At 39.8% G+C, this 16717-nt stretch overlaps 1 protein-coding gene across 1 annotated transcript; it reads left to right on the forward strand.

Moving 5' to 3' along the window:
- The first annotated feature begins 251 nt into the window (after window positions 1–251).
- LOC130716937 (ABC transporter G family member 25) lies at window positions 252–6751 on the forward strand. Its single transcript, XM_057566993.1, has 3 exons — window positions 252–620; window positions 793–1636; window positions 5424–6751. Exons 1-3 carry the CDS (start codon window positions 483–485, stop codon window positions 6419–6421), a joined length of 1980 nt encoding a protein of 659 aa, XP_057422976.1. The 5' UTR covers window positions 252–482; the 3' UTR covers window positions 6422–6751.
- The last annotated feature ends 9966 nt before the right edge of the window (window positions 6752–16717 follow it).

Here is a 16717-nt window from a genome sequence, read left to right on the forward strand (position 1 = left end):
ACTTAAACTACTTTCTGTTGCTTTTTCATTTTTTTTATCTGTTCATATTTGAAAGAAAAAACACAGATACAAAGAAGCTAAGAAAAAAGCAAAGAAGCTAGGAAGAGAAAGTGGACACTTTCCATGAACCATTTGAGTAGCTGTCAACTGCACATACATGATTGCCACGTAACACCGCCAAATTGGTAGTTCCACTTTGACGTGGCAGGGTCATGCTCCCTTGATCCCTCCATAAATACCCCATCGTATTCCTATCCTTTGTTCCTCTCTCACTTCATTCACTAACACTTCCTCTCTACTCTCCCTACCTCTCTCTTCTCTTCCCCATACCTCTCATCATCATAATTTTCTTCTCTCTTTTCCAATACAATACTCCAAACTAAACTACCTCTACTTTGTTGTTCCCTAACTTGGCATAGTGAGAGAGAAAACAAAACAAAATCAACAAAACAAAACACACTAAGAATTGAAGAAAGATAAAAATGCCAACAGCAACGTTTGGTGGTGTACAAACTTCAAACGGAGATTCACCCATCAACCATGCTCCTCCCAAACACTCCCCTCATGAATCGCGTGATACTCCTCCTTTATTGTCTGCTTCTCACCCCATCACTCTTAAGGTAGGTTCTCATTATTATTAGTATTACAACCAATAACAATTAATATTTTAACTTACTATTTTATATCTTTGCATATTTTTGCATCCTGTTCCGTTTTCAACCACTAGTCTTTATTTAAGAAAAATTAATTTAAAGATGAGAATTGAAATTTGTGTGTTTTCATGCAACGCAGTTCATGGACGTGAAATACAGATTGAAGATAGAAAACAAGCAAGGAAAAGGAGGGAGTATCAAGAGATTGTTTACCGCAAACGAATCGTCACCGTCTGATCAGAGATCAACGGTGGGGACGGAGAGAACGATTTTGAACGGTGTCACAGGGATAGCGTGTCCAGGGGAGATCCTAGCGATACTGGGCCCATCAGGTAGCGGGAAATCGACGCTCCTCAACGCGCTTGCAGGGAGGCTCCATGGAAGCGGTCTCACCGGAACAATCCTCGCCAACTCGGCGAAGCTCGGAAAATCGATTCTCCGGCGAACTGGTTTCGTCACGCAGGACGATGTGCTGTATCCTCATCTGACCGTCCGCGAGACGCTGGTGTTCTGCGCCATGCTGCGGCTTCCGAGGACGGTGTCGCATGAGGAGAAATTGGCGGCGGCGGAGTCGGCGATCTCGGAGCTGGGGCTGGAAAAGTGTGAAAACACCATCATCGGGAACAGCTTTGTCCGCGGGGTTTCCGGCGGGGAGAGGAAGCGCGTGAGTATCGCGCATGAGATGCTGGTGGATCCGGCGCTGCTGATCCTCGACGAGCCTACTTCTGGCCTTGACTCCACGGCGGCGCACCGCCTTATTTCGACGCTGGGGACGCTGGCGAAGAAGGGGAAGACGGTGGTTACGTCGGTGCATCAGCCGTCGAGCCGTGTGTACCAGATGTTTGATAAGGTGCTGGTGTTGTCGGAGGGGCAGTGCTTGTATTTTGGGAGAGGCGGCGACGCCATGAGGTACTTGGAGTCGGTTGGGTTCGCGCCATCTTTTCCGGTGAATCCGGCGGATTTTCTGCTCGATCTCGCTAACGGTACGCACGTCACCTTCATTGTTTCTGTTATAACCGAACTAAGAGAGACTTTTATTACAGTTAATTATACAGTAATAAGTTTAATTATGTTGCTAGTCTTGTCAATATTATTGCATAATTGGTGTGTATTATTGGTGTTAAGTCACATTAGGGACCAAATATTAGGTTAGGAAATGGTTAGAAACTTCAAACAAATTATAATAATTTCAGTATTCTATGCACTGTCAAATCAACATAAAGTAGGAAGAGTGAATCATCATTATCATTATCTGATTCCTCGTATGTAAAAATTTAACAATAATAGTTAAAGAAAAATGCTATTTTACACGACCCACAAAATGCATAACTGCTCACGACCTCACACTTTTAGTCTCAATTTTGTGTATTATGGTTTTTTTTAGTGTTTTATTATATTATTTAAAATTTTGATTTGCATTGATATAGTCATGTGGTGTTGCGTCTTCCATTTTAAAGTCGTGTCACATAGCAGTGCTCATGATTAAAACATTATATTTTTAAGGACTAAAAATTACTACAAAATATTAATTTTTTGGGAAATAAAATCAACATTTGCTATATTTCTAGCTAAAAAAAATATTTAAACATTTTTATATTAGTTTATACTACTATAAAATTATAAACTATTGTAGGCTTATTTTAATAAATTTTTCAAATATATTTATGTACGTAAGTTTCCTTGTGGTTTGTTAGTTTTAAGAATCTCTCACCCACCAAAAAATCTTATATTCGAAACTAGCGCAATACTGAAAAAATAAATTTATGAATAGGCGTAATAAGTGTTTACAATTATAAATGCCTAATTAAGTTAAGTTGTTTAACTAAAAGTACCCGAATTACCCAATTCCTTAAACACTGGTTGTATGTTAGTGGGTTACAATGATGTTAGTATGAAATTTGATATTTTTATTATACTTTCTTACATGTTGGATTGATATTTAGTTCACTGAATCTCTGTGTAGTGGAGTAGGGTTTTTGAATATGGGCATGATGAGTGAATTTTGGTTGGTTAACTAAAACGTCATTCAAGCATTAAGTTAGACAACATACTGTGGCAGGCATCATGTATGTATAGTAACTCTGTTGCTATCATATATGGTCCACAGTACTCCACAGATAAACTGAGTTTTTGCCATTGATCTTTGGGCTTTCTCACTAAGCATATTCCTCCCTAGTAGTAGTTTGTACTATATATCCTAATTCACTAGTTAACTGATAAATTTGATTGCAAGTATTTTTATAACTGGTTTAATTAGCATCCCCTTATCAATGTTTCTCTTCTATTAATCTCCTTCCCATGGGTCCCTTAATGAGGGTTTATTAGCTAACTTTGAAAATTGGATCCCCTAAGATAATAGGGTCTAATAGGAAAAGAACTTGTTCTTGTTTTTTAAGTATATTTTTTGGCAATGAGTTGCCCATTTCTATTATGATAGTGGTGATGATGATTGTGCGCAAAGAATATTTAATGAAAGTGTATTCAGAACATGAGGGAGGACAGAACAATAATAAAAATTTCTTTTCTTGAGTGGAACAAATCAATTAGATACGTAATGGGCTTTGATTTTCGCATCTTTCTTGGATGCTTTAACATTTAAACAATTCATTGATGCTCACCACGTGTCCTCCTTTGTTGGAACTGTTTGCCATGAATGGCTCCACTTTTTCTTGCCTCTACCCAGTTGGTTTTTCTTTTTCCGGGGCCAACATGATTTGGTTTTACTCCTTATGAGTTATGATTCAACTCTTTGATAAGAAAATTCAAGTCCATATACATAAACAAGGTGAATATAGAAACAGAAAGCTTGAGTAGAGCTTTCAATTTTCAATCAAATTCAGTTTGATGCCAAATATTATGTGGGTCAGGATATATTCCAAAGTTAGGAAAAAGAATTTATAGGACGCATATCATGTACTTATGGATTTATTGAGGCAGGGCCCCAAGTTACTAGAACCACAATCATATCCTTTTGAACAGGAATAATTTGATATCTAATGTCCTTTGATTGGGAAAAGATAACATCAGAATCAAAAACCCTTTTGTTGTGATGTGGAAAATAGGTATATGGATTGACTTTATTTAGCACAATAATGGCTAGACTAGGACATATGATTTAAGCTCGTACCAAAACAAATTCCACATTATTAGCAGGCAGCAGCCATTGTCATCACAATTCACAAACAGTTCTCTGTTTTCAGACTAATTTAAGCTGTTTTATTGGTCAAAAGAGGAGGTGCATATGCTTGAGTAGTGAATTGGAGTGTTGAGTTTTAGATGACTGGCTTTGCTATATGTGCTAGTGTTTGCTTCTTTAAGTATAGATTGGATGGTATGGTCATAAGGTGATATCACTAAGCAAAGTCTAGAATTAATTAATCCATGAATTACTGTAGGGTAAAGTGCTCTTTGACTGGGTCTTTTTATCTTATATGGAGTTCAACATCTTTGGGCACTGAAAGATTGCAATGGTTGTGGCTGTGTGCCTCTTAACCTTTTTCTGTTGATTCTTGGACCATTTGAATATTATGTTGGTGGAGGTGGTGACGACATTGATAGCGTGAGAAACCATCAATCTGCTGTAAAAGATGGAAAAAAGGAAAGAGCACCTAAGAAAAGTGAGAGTGAATAGATTTTTACATGCTTATCTTATATATGAAAGTTTTATATTTAATTATCATGATCAACATATGGTCTTGGGGGCTGGTTTTCATCATTGGACTTAAAGAAGTAAAATTGACCTTCACTTCCTTTTCTTGACAATGATCTGTCTCTTTTCTCCTTCACTTTGATTCCTTTTTCTCTTTTCTTCCAACTTTTTTTAGAATCTCTTGATCTGTTAGAGAGCTACACGTGTTGGGCTGCTTTACATCCTTATAAAAAATTTCTTTCTCCTCCCCAAAGTGATGTCTGATGGCAGAAAGGTTTAAGAATGAAAAAGTAAATAGCTATTTTGATATTATGCAAATCAAAGTGGGAGCTGGTGTGGCCCAATCAGCAGTGCCAGCACCAATATTAGTGGAGACATACCATAACACCAACATAAGTCAGCTTTTACAAGTTCCACTATCCCATTTAAGGGTGTTTATGCTCCTCATAGGCCCCTTTTAGACAAATATATTGTTTGATTAACTTAAACATAGATTTTGATATAGTTTTTGTCCCTGGTTCCAACTTCCACCTATCCTATGCTTTCTTCAGCTACAATATTTTTATGCAGTAGATATGACCAATTATGTGCAGTATTTCAAAATTTCTGGTTTCATTGGCCATTGCCTTATGCTAAAGCTATCACTTTCTTTTGTTTATTTTTGTTGTTTATTATTGGTTTATAGATAAGGATATTTCGCATAAAGCTTAACCTCTCTTGCTTTTTTTGTGTGTTGATAATCTCTCTTTTTCTCAATAGTGGTCCCTTATCCCTTTTATTTTAAGGAAAATATTAGGTAGACACCCTGAATGAGAAAGAAAGAAAAGAATATAAAATTATGGATGTGATTAAAAATGAGAGATGAAGATAAAAATTAGATGCATGTGGGATGTCTGTAACTAATTAAAAGTTGAACTAATTCAATCAGAACTCTAAATCAATCATTTGATTTTGTTTCTTTTGTTATTTTTGCATCGTTTGCCATTGTGTGGTGTTTCCTCAGACTCATGGATGATAATACAACTACATAGTTGAATTGCAGCAATTGAATGAACTTTTCTATTGTTTAAGGGGGTGAAATCCTAAATTGGTATTAACATTGGCCTTGATTAATTCTGCAGGTGTTTGCCATGTGGATGGATCAAGTGAAAGAGATAAGCCAAACATAAAGCAAAGCCTAGTCCATTCATACAACACAGTACTGGCCCCCAAGGTAAAAGCTGCCTGCATAGACACTGCAAGTGTTCCTACAAAAAACACTCACTCTTCAAGAGAACGTAGATACAATGACAGGGTTAGCTTCTTAGATTGGTTTTACCAATTAAGTGTTCTGCTACAGAGAAGCCTCAAGGAAAGAAAATATGAATCCTTCAACACTCTGAGAGTCTTTCAAGTCATTGCTGCTGCACTATTAGCTGGTTTAATGTGGTGGCACTCAGATTACAGAAACATTCAAGACAGGCTTGGATTACTCTTCTTCATTTCCATTTTCTGGGGAGTCTTCCCATCTTTCAATTCTGTTTTCGCATTCCCTCAAGAACGCGCCATCTTCATGAAGGAACGCGCTTCCGGTATGTACACATTGTCATCCTATTTCATGGCTAGAGTTGTTGGAGACATGCCCATGGAGCTTATTCTTCCCACAGTTTTCCTCATTGTCACATACTGGATGGGTGGATTGAAGCCTGATTTGTGGGATTTTCTCTTGACTCTATTGGTTCTTCTTGGATATGTGCTTGTGTCACAGGGTCTTGGGCTTTTCTTAGGTGCAGCAATTATGGATGCCAAACAGGCTTCCACAGTTGCAGCAGTGACAATGCTAGCTTTTGTGTTAACTGGTGGATACTATGTCCATAAGATCCCATCTTGCATGGCTTGGATCAAATATATATCCTCAACTTTTTACTGCTATAGGCTTTTGACTAGAATCCAATATGGGGATGGAAAGAAAATATCATACCTTATGGGTTGCTATCATGGTGAGAGTGCTGGCTGCAAGTTTCTTGAAGAAGATGTGGTTGGGCAAATTGGCACTGTGGGAAGCATTGGGATTTTGTTTTTCATGTTTGTGTTTTACAGAGTATTGGCCTACCTTGCCTTGAGGCGCTTCAAGAGTTGAAAGTAAAGGCAGAATGCTAAGAAAGGTGAATCAATTTGTTGGCTCCTAGTGCAGACTCAACCTTCACACTAGGTTATACTGGCTAGTTGATTCTTACTAACTGTAATTGAAGAATGAGAGAGTTTCTGGTGTAAAGTTAGAGAATTAAAAATGATCAAAATTGAAGTGAAAAAACAAACAAAACAAGAGTAATTGTAGATTTTGATTTCAATCATCCAAGATTGATTCTGTACTTTGAATATTCAGGGAAGAAATAAAGTAATTTCTTCCATACGAATGTATAATCTTTAAGCTATTTACATTTTAGCTGTTCTTACTTTGTGATTTCAATCTATATCAGAGTAGATTAATAATTTAATAGGGTGAATCTTTTCCTTCCATACCTTCACATTTCCCCACCATCCCCTATAAACTTTTATTCCAAAAATATCTCTCACATTTTTGTTTCCCTTCTACACATCACCAGTACTATACTCACAGTTGGTGAAATGTGACACATTGGATTGGTTGAGGTAAAATAAATAGAGTATAAAATATGCGACTCACATCCCTAATATCCTCATATTTTGGATAAAGATGTGATGTCTGATTTTCTAATTAGTCTTCAATGTTGACATATTAATGTAAGTTATCGTTCTTGATACTTTTCTATCTCCTCAACACTCCCCAACATTCTTTCTCCTAACCATTATCACCACCATTTCGACCATAACTTCCATTTTCTAGGTAATATAAGGGTGGCAAAGAGGGATCAATCCGCCAAGGTTAGGCGGGATAAGCTAGACAATTACAACTCGGGATCCCACCAATCTGCCTCACATAACTTGCTAGCCCGCAGGAGTTGGTCCAACATTGGGAGAGTCAACGTGTAAACCAACTTTTTTTATTTTTATTTTTTGAATATTTAAATGTATTTTTGTACATTAAATATGATTGGTTGGATTCCCGAATGATAGTTCAAGTAGTAAGAGCTGTGGAATATAGGAATTTGAGTGAGGAGGTCTAGGGATCAATCCCTGGAGGGTGCAATTTATCTTTCTGATGTAAAAAAATAAATGATTGGTTGGATGTTGATGTATTCATTTTGATGTATTTTTCTTCACTTGTGACTAAGGTTTAAGGTTCCTATGCAATGATGGACATTTTACTTAGTGATAACAATGATGACTGACGAACACACTGTCGCGGGTGCGTGTCAAAGTATTCTGTTTTGAATGCAGTACAAGGTGTTGAACACCAGGATCGTTCTCACAAGGACTCGGTGAAGTAATAATTGATATTAGAGTGAAACAAGCAATTAAAAAGGGGGTTTCGTTGATTTGATTGAAAAGTAAGCAATCATAAATTAAAAGAGATTTAAATCAGATAAGAGAAAGTGTTAGTCCTCGGATTATAACATTCAAGTGCAACAAACCTTCATTGGTTACAAAAGATTAATTCTTCCTTATTGTTTCCCTAATTCGTGAGAGTTGATTAACTAAGCGAAAATCAATTCACAGTTTCCTAAACTAAGCGATTAAGAAACAGTTACGAACTAACATGAACTAAGCGAACATGCATCAACTCTTATTTCTAAAACTACAGAATTAAGCAAACCCTAGATCAGAAATAGAGATGAAGAGAATTAATAAAGAAGAAATTTGCATTAAGAACAGAACCTCAAGTTTGCAAACACAAGAATATTAAAAATCCTAAGACTAACTAGGGAGTTTAGCAACTCATACTAGAAAAGAGGAGAGATAGGAGGAGGAGAAGGTGAGGTGGTGTGATGGTGGTGAGGTGGTGTGATGGTGGTGAGGTGGTTCCTAACAAAAGCCTAAACCTCACTTATTTATACTAATAGATAAACTTGTTCATCAAGTAACAAATTCTTGTTATCTAAATCTTCACAAAATCGGGCCCACATAAAGGAATAAGCTGTTGAACACTCAGGCATTCGCGGGTCCCACAATAAGTCTGAATCTTCGATTAAGGTAAACATGAGAGTTGTAGCCCTTTAAGTCAGCTTCGTGGGCCTTCAATCGGATCCTAATTCGGAGTTCTGTAGCCCAAGATATGATCATTTTAGTGCAGACTGTTCCAAACTCGCAGGATTAACAACAACAACTTTGCAATATAATTTTGACACACATATAATGAAGCTTAGAAAGACACACATAAAGTGCATCAATTATGCGCTTATCAATGAGATGTAATGATGTAATGACCAAGTTAGCCATATTGCAACACACATAATCTTTTTAGAAAAAAACATGCTCATTGTAGATCATACATTCAATACTCAATTTTATGTTAACTTCCGAAGATTAAGGATGACACTAGGTGTGTTGAATTGATGGTTCCCGCAGTAGGCTAGTTAAATATGTTGGAATTGATGGTTCCCACTGTGGCTCTCAGAATGACCATGAGTTACCTAGTGCTTGTGAATTTGCAATGTACAATTGTGTTCCATTATTCTCATGCTTTTTTTCTTCTATTTCTCCGTTTTCAAGCATGAGCCCACTTTTATTCCCCAAATAATACATAACCTTTTCAATACAAGGGCCTTATTCAGTCCTCCAGGTTCCACCAAAAGAAAACAAAACCAACTATACTTTAAAGTTCCACCCTTTATGGCCAAGGCCCAATACACCCTGACCTCATTTTGGGTGAAATTTCTCCCACCTCACATTTCCCCACCATCTTAAGTGAATTAATGGGGTTATATATTTAATTTATAAAAATGCAAATAAAAGAATGGGTATAATTTTAAACCCGCTTATCTTAAACACTATTAAATCACTTAAAATTACATTATTTAACCTTATGTAAAAAAAAAAACCTTAGATTACAAAAAGTTTGATTAATGACACCAAACCAAATTAAAAGAAATTTAACTAACCAAAATCACAGTGAACTAAATAATTATACTTTGCCCCAAATAAACTACTTCCTTTGTTTCATAATGATTGTCCACTTAGAGAGAAAAAATATTGTTTCACAATAACTGTCAACTTAGAATTTTAATGGAGCACTGTAACACCCCGGTTTCTCAACTGAGGAGTCACATTAGTTACCTAACAAAATCTAAGGACTATTTCGTAATCCTAAGAAAACACAATATATTTTTTCCCTTTTCGAAACAACTGAACATAATTGAATATATAACATAGACTATATTCAACAACCCGTTCCCGACATAATAATAATAGTGTCTTACATCATCATGAACAAGTTTCCAAAATAAGTACGCACACTTTAACAGTGGCGAAATAAGGTTTAAACAACAGAGTTTTCATAAGGAAAAAGAAACTCAAACATAGTCCACCAAAAAGGGAGAAGCAACTGCTTCATCCACCTCTACTCGACCGCCCACGATCACGGTCTCCGACTCGAACAGCTAAGCTTCAGCGGAAGGCTCACCATCGCCTAATAGCGTTAAGCGCCCAAACAACAAATAGCAAATAGAAAAGGGTTAACTCCATACAATTATCATGTATGAAAGAGAAAATCATGCTATTCAAATTTAACTACCTATCATGGTAAATAAACCAGCAACATAACTAAACTCATATATCAACAACCTAATCATATAACATCAATTCGGATATCGACAACCTAACATATAACATCAATTCAAATATCAAAAACTTCAACAGTATAATATCAATTCAGATATCAATAAACCAATAACTAAAATCCAACAACATAGGGTCAGGTGTTAGTTCCCTATAATGCAACTATATGCTTCTACCAAAATGGATCGATCAGCAACGTCTCTCAAGACGGGACAATCACGCGGGACCACACCCACCTCACTGCCACTTTACGCCACTCCGGACGGGACAATCGCGTGAGACCACACCCACCTCATCGCCACTTTAGAACATCTCGAAAGATGGGACAATCCCGTGGAACCACACCCACCTCATCGCCACTTTAGAACATCTCGAAAGATGGGACAATCCCGCGGGACCACACCCACCTCATTGCCACTTTATAGCGCCTCGAAAGACGGGACAATCACGTGGGACCACACCCACCTCATCGCCACTTAAGGACCAAAGCCTATATGCCAAGTTAGTTAACAACAACAATCCCTAAACCAATGATTAATTCGGAGTAACCACATGTTATTCCTATTATCAACGAACATAACTCAATTTAATTGCATACCAACTCAGTTCAATGACAGAAACCAGTAAACGGCCGAAGCCTCTCAGAAGACGGAGACACACGTCTCAATAAGTTTACTCGGCCGAAGCCTTCAGAAAACATTTGGCACAAGCCTCAGAAACAGTCAACATAAGCAAACATAATAATCATAATTAAATGTCAATCAATATAAACATCTTCATCTCAAACGCATGCAGTGCGATAAAAGCATGCAAGACTCAAAGACACTCTAAAACTGAGTTACCCTTACCTTCGTGAGTAGAAGTTGGGCATGGAAGTTGTGAACCTTGAGGCCTACGCGTAGCAACGAACAGAGCGACGATCAGGCAAGAACCGGAAAAAATCAAATCTCTTCCTTTCCTCCAAGAAGTTCACGGCCGTGTGTGTGTGTTGTGTGATTTTTTTTTTTTTGATTTTTTTCATTTTTTGAAGTCCTATTTATAGGAAATTGAAAACGTGAGAAAATGATTATTTCGCGATTCCGATTTTTCCTACTGATTCCAACGTATTTTAGACACGATATTCTTCCCGCTGAATCTTCTAATTCTTCAAAGAAATATCAGTATGATTTTTGGTTTTCGAGGCTTGTTTTTTAATGTTTACCGGCTTAAAATGCACTTTATGCACTTTTTGATTTTGACCTCGGATGCAGAAACTTCCTTCTGAAGAAAGATTTGGAACGTCGATTAGAGTGGGCGTACGCGTGTGGAATCTTCGTTTGAAGCTCCGAATAGAAAAAGTCTTCATCGTAGGTTAATTTAATAGCTCTAGAAAAACCAGGGATTCAGTTTCGGCAAACCTCCCGGTATCGGAAATGAGTGTTCGTAAATTCCAGGGTTTCGTATCGAAACGCTTATTATGGAAGGATTAAGAGAAGTTCTAACATTTCTCTGAAGATTTTTTGGAATTAGTTTCCCATCGTGTCTTTAAGTGCAAATTAGTCGTTTACTAACGGTTTTGCCCTAAGGCAGAAATGAATGAAACTCGTGCCGTAGCCTATAACGACTATGTTACTATTCTTAGTCATTTCCTGAACTTTCCTCTTCTTAATATTAATCCAAACATTAAACACGAGTCAAGTTCCTCTCACGCTTACACAGAATCCTATGCGTGAGCTGGAAATCATTTATCTATTTAATTCTAAAATTTTGGGTCTTACAATACTACCCCCCAAAAAGAAAGTTTCGTCCTCGAAATTTAAGGCTCAGTGAAGAGTTCCGGATACTGTTCCTTCATCTTCTCTTCTAGTTCCCAAGTAGCATCGCCCGTGACTTGGTTCCAAATCACTTTTACCAGAGGAACCTGCTTGTTCCTCAACTGCTTGATCCTACGTTCCTCAATCCTCATTGGTGCCACTTCAAAAGACAAGTTGTCTCTAAGTTGGATGTCATCTTCCTTGATGATGTGAGAGGGATCAGGAATATATTTCCTTAATTGTGACACGTGTAGCACATCATGAATCTTGGACAGAAATGGTGGCAACGCAATCCGATACGCTACTTTACCGACTCGCTCGATAATCTGATATGGTCCAATGAACTTCGGTGTCAGCTTCCTCGACTTTATCGCCCTTCCCACTCCGGTAGTTGGTGTCACGCGAAGAAACACATGGTCTCCCGCCTCGAACTCCAGTTCTCTCCGACGTGTGTCAGCATAACTCTTTTGTCGACTCTGTGACGTCCTCATCTTCTCTTGTATTTGTTTTACTTTCTCAGTAGTCTGTTGTACTAATTCAGGTCCAACGAGAAGATGTTCGCCATCTTGAAACCAACATAAAGGAGTTCTACATCTCCTCCCATACAAAGCCTCATAAGGTGCCATTCCAATACTAGCATGAAAACTGTTGTTATAAGTAAATTCGATCAACGGCAACAGCTCATCCCATCTTTCTTGACTATCCAGTACACAGGCTCGCAGCAAGTCTTCCAATGACTGTATCGTCCTCTCTGTCTGCCCATCCGTCTGAGGGTGATAGGCAGAGCTCAACCTCAACTTCGTGCCAAGCGCCTCGTGCAAGGCCTTCCAGAAATGCGAAGTAAACTTCGGATCTCTGTCAGAAACAATACTCGAGGGTACTCCATGAAGTCGTACAATCTCAGCGACATACACTTTTGCAAGTGCCTCCACATTGAACGTGGTCTTCACCGGTATGAAATGTGCTGACTTCGTCAGACGGTCCACAATGACCCAAATGGAATCAAATCTCTTCCTCGTAGCTGGCAAAGCTACCACGAAATCCATAGAGATACTGTCCCACTTCCACTCCGACACATCAAGTGACTGTAACATACCCGCAGGCTTTTGATGTTCTATCTTCGCCTTCTGACATGTCAGACATGCCGCCACATACTCTGCTACATTCTTCTTCATTCCTGGCCACCAGAAATTCAACTTTAGATCTTGGTACATCTTTGTCGATCCCGGATGAATACTCAATCTACTCTTGTGACCTTCGTCAAGGATCATCCTTCTCAACTCCATGTCCAATGGCACGCAGACACGTCCTTTGCAACGCAGAATGTTGTCGGTTCCTACCTCGAAATCCGGCGCTTTTCCCAATATGATCAAGTTCCGTTTCTCGATCAGCTCCTCATCTAACAGTTGCTTCACCTTGATCTCGTTCAGAAAATCACTAGTGATCGTCACCATCCCAAAGCTCAATTTTCCAGGTGTCACTTGCATACCCAAACTGAGGTCGCGAAAAGTCTCGATAAGTTCCAATTCCTTAATCATCAGCGATGAAACATGAATTGTCTGGCGACTCAGTGCGTCTGCTACAACATTTGCTTTTCCTGGGTGGTACAACAAAGTGAAATCATAGTCCTTGATAAATTCCATCCAACGCCTTTGTCTCATATTCAGATCCTTCTGATCGAACAGGTACTTCAGGCTCTTGTGATCACTAAAAACAGTGAAAGTGCTCCCATAAAGATAGTGCCTCCAAATCTTGAGTGCAAATACCACAGCCGCTAACTCCAAATCATGCGTAGGATAGTTCCGCTCATGTATCTTCAACTGCCTTGAAGAATAAGCCACAGCCTTTCGGTGTTGCATCAACACACAACCCAAACCTTGGTACGAAGCATCGCAGTAAACCTCGTAGGGTTCCTCCTCTTGTGGTAAAGTCAGAACTGGCGCGGTCGTCAAGCGCTCCTTCATATCCTGGAAACTCTGTTCACAATCCTCTGTCCAAGCGAAAGGTTGGTTCTTCCGAGTAAGCTTCGTTAATGGTCCTGCAATCTTAGCGAAACCTTCGATGAATCGTCGGTAATATCCAGCTAAACCGATGAAACTCCTAATATCCGTCACAGTCTTAGGACGGTCCCATGCAAGTACCGCTTCTACTTTACTAGGATCCACAGCAATGCCCTCCTTTGAGATGACATGTCCTAGAAACTTTACTTCTTCCAACCAAAATTCACACTTTGCCGCGTTAGCATACAGTACCTTCTCCCGAAGAACTTGCAATACTTGACGCAGATGTTCCTCGTGTTCTTCAAGATTTCTCGAGTAGATCAAGATGTCGTCGATGAACACCACAACGAAGCGATCCAAGAATGGATGAAAGATCCTATTCATGTAATCCATGAATACAGCTGGTGCATTCGTAACTCCAAACGGCATCACTAAGTACTCGTAGTGCCCATAGCGTGTCCTAAACGCCGTCTTTTGGATATCCTCGTCTTTGACTCTAATCTGGTGATATCCCGATCTCAGGTCAATCTTCGAGAAAATAGCAGCACCCTTCAATTGATCCATCAAGTCGTCAATCCTCGGCAACGGATAACAGTTCTTTATCGTGACTTTGTTCAACTGTCGATAGTCCACGCAAAGTCGTGATCTTCCGTCTTTCTTCTTCACAAGTAGCACTGGCGCTCCCCATGGAGAAACGCTAGGTCGGATAAACCCCTTCTTGGTTAAATCCTCAAGTTGACTCTTCAGCTCCGTCAGTTCTGCCGGTGCCATACGATAAGGTGCGATCGATATAGGTCCAGTGCCTGGGACTATATCAATGGTGAACTCCATATCTCTAACTGGAGGTATTCCGGGTACGTCTTCGGGGAACACATCCTCGAACTCTTGCACAACAGCTATTCCTTGTATTCCATTCTCCTTAGCTTCCATTACGGTTGTAGACATGAGAGAACTCAAAGCTCATTTCCTCAAAGAGAGCTTCGAAAAGTACGAGTTCAGAAACTCGGCGAGTCCAGCATCGGGAAAGATAACTACCTTATTGGCGCAATCAAGAAGAACATGATGGTGGGACAACCAATCCATGCCTATGATCACATCCAATCCCTTGAGAGGTAAACAGATTAAGTTTGCTATAAACTTCTTATCCAGGTACATCCAAGGACATTCCAAACATGCAGTGTTAGTTACTAAGCTCTTAGATGCAGGGGTAGACACTGTTAAGTCAAACGGTAACTTCGACACTTCTAGCTTTAACCTTGTCGCACAAGCTATATCTATAAATGAATGCGTAGCACCAGAATCAAATAGCGCGATAAGGGAATTACCCGCAATCTCGCAGGTACTGCGGATTAGACCATCGTCTTCCTCAGCTTCAGTTCCACTGATTGAGTAGACCCTTCCACCAGCAGTAGGCCTCCTAGCCCCAACAACATTTGTAGCATCCTCAACCTTAGGAATCCTGAAATCCCTAGCGAGATGGCCTGGCTTGTTGCAGTTCCAACACATCAGAGGACCCTCGGGACAGTGGCTGGCGTAATGTCCCTTTTGGTTACACTTGAAGCAAGTCACACCGTCCAAACTCACTCCTAGAGGTCTCGGTGCAATAGCATTCCCACCCGTGGGATAAAAAGAACCAGAAGTTGTCCCCCTACCCTGGGGACGAACATACGGCTTCTTCTGGAAATACCTACCCTTGTCACCTCTTCCTTGGTTAGTCCTAGCCGGACCTCCACTTCCTTGGTTAAGCTTGTTCTGACCTTGGAATTTGCCCCTTGCATTATCAATGGCCTCAATTCCCTTGGTCTTTTCCACCAGCACTTGGTAGCGATTCAATCCTAGGGGTTGCACCGCCCTCTGTAGCTCATAACTCAGCCCATCAATGAAGCGCTCGCACATATAGCCTTCATCTATCTGTCCTCGAAAGTAGCGGAAATGTTTCGCCAACGACTCCAACTTAGAAGCATACTCAGCTACGGTCATGCCTCCTTGACGGAGTCTCAGAAATTATGCTTCCTTGGCGGCTCTAGCACTCTTAGGAAAGTACTTGTCCAGGAAAGCTCCCCGGAAGCACTCCCAAGTGATAGCTTGATGGTCGGCTTCCATCATAGCTCTAGCCCCGCGCCACCAATACTCAGCTTCACCAGTCAGCAGGTAAGTCGCATAATCCACTTTCATCTCTGCAGTGGTACGCAGAAAGGTGAAGATCTTCTCCAACTCCTGGAGCCATAAGTCAGCTTCCTCCGGATCGAAGCCCCCAGAGAACTTCGGCGGATCCTGACGCTTGAAATCGTTCAGACCTCTGGTCTGAGCAGCAGCTTGTTCACGCTCCTCACGCTGAACACGGCGAGCATTTTCTTCAGCATGGTTTTGTGCAGCCACCAAAGCAGCAGTAGCAGCACGTTGAGCTTCAGCTTCCTCCCTTGCAGCGGAGTTGGTAACTTGTTGTGCCATAAGGGCAGTCAGGTTAGCAATAGCTTGCTCCATCGGATTCATGTTGTCTGAACCTTGAGTCTCGTCCAGCTGTGGAAACCTCCTGTTCCTGTTTTCATGAACAGTCAAAGACCACAACAGAAACTCAGGTCAGAACAACACAAAGTTCTATAATAACTAACTATGTATATACTTATATCAAATGTATAATTAACGATAACTAGCATAAGGTTATTCACCATAAACAACCTTCAAGAATAATTTATATGAACAGTAATCAAGCACACTCTTCCTCCGATTGACACCCCATCAATCGGTCTCAGAGTTCAAACATCTTAAGAAGACACTCTACCCAAAAGCTCTGGTTTTCTCAACCAAAGCTCTGATACCACAATTGTAACACCCCGGTTTCTCAACTGAGGAGTCACATTAGTTACCTAACAAAATCTAAGGACTATTTCGTAATCCTAAGAAAACACAATATATTTTTTCCCTTTTCGAAACAACTGAACATAA

Source organism: Lotus japonicus, chromosome 5 (genome assembly GCF_012489685.1).
Source record: "Lotus japonicus ecotype B-129 chromosome 5, LjGifu_v1.2".
In the NCBI taxonomy this organism is placed as follows: domain Eukaryota; kingdom Viridiplantae; phylum Streptophyta; class Magnoliopsida; order Fabales; family Fabaceae; genus Lotus; species Lotus japonicus.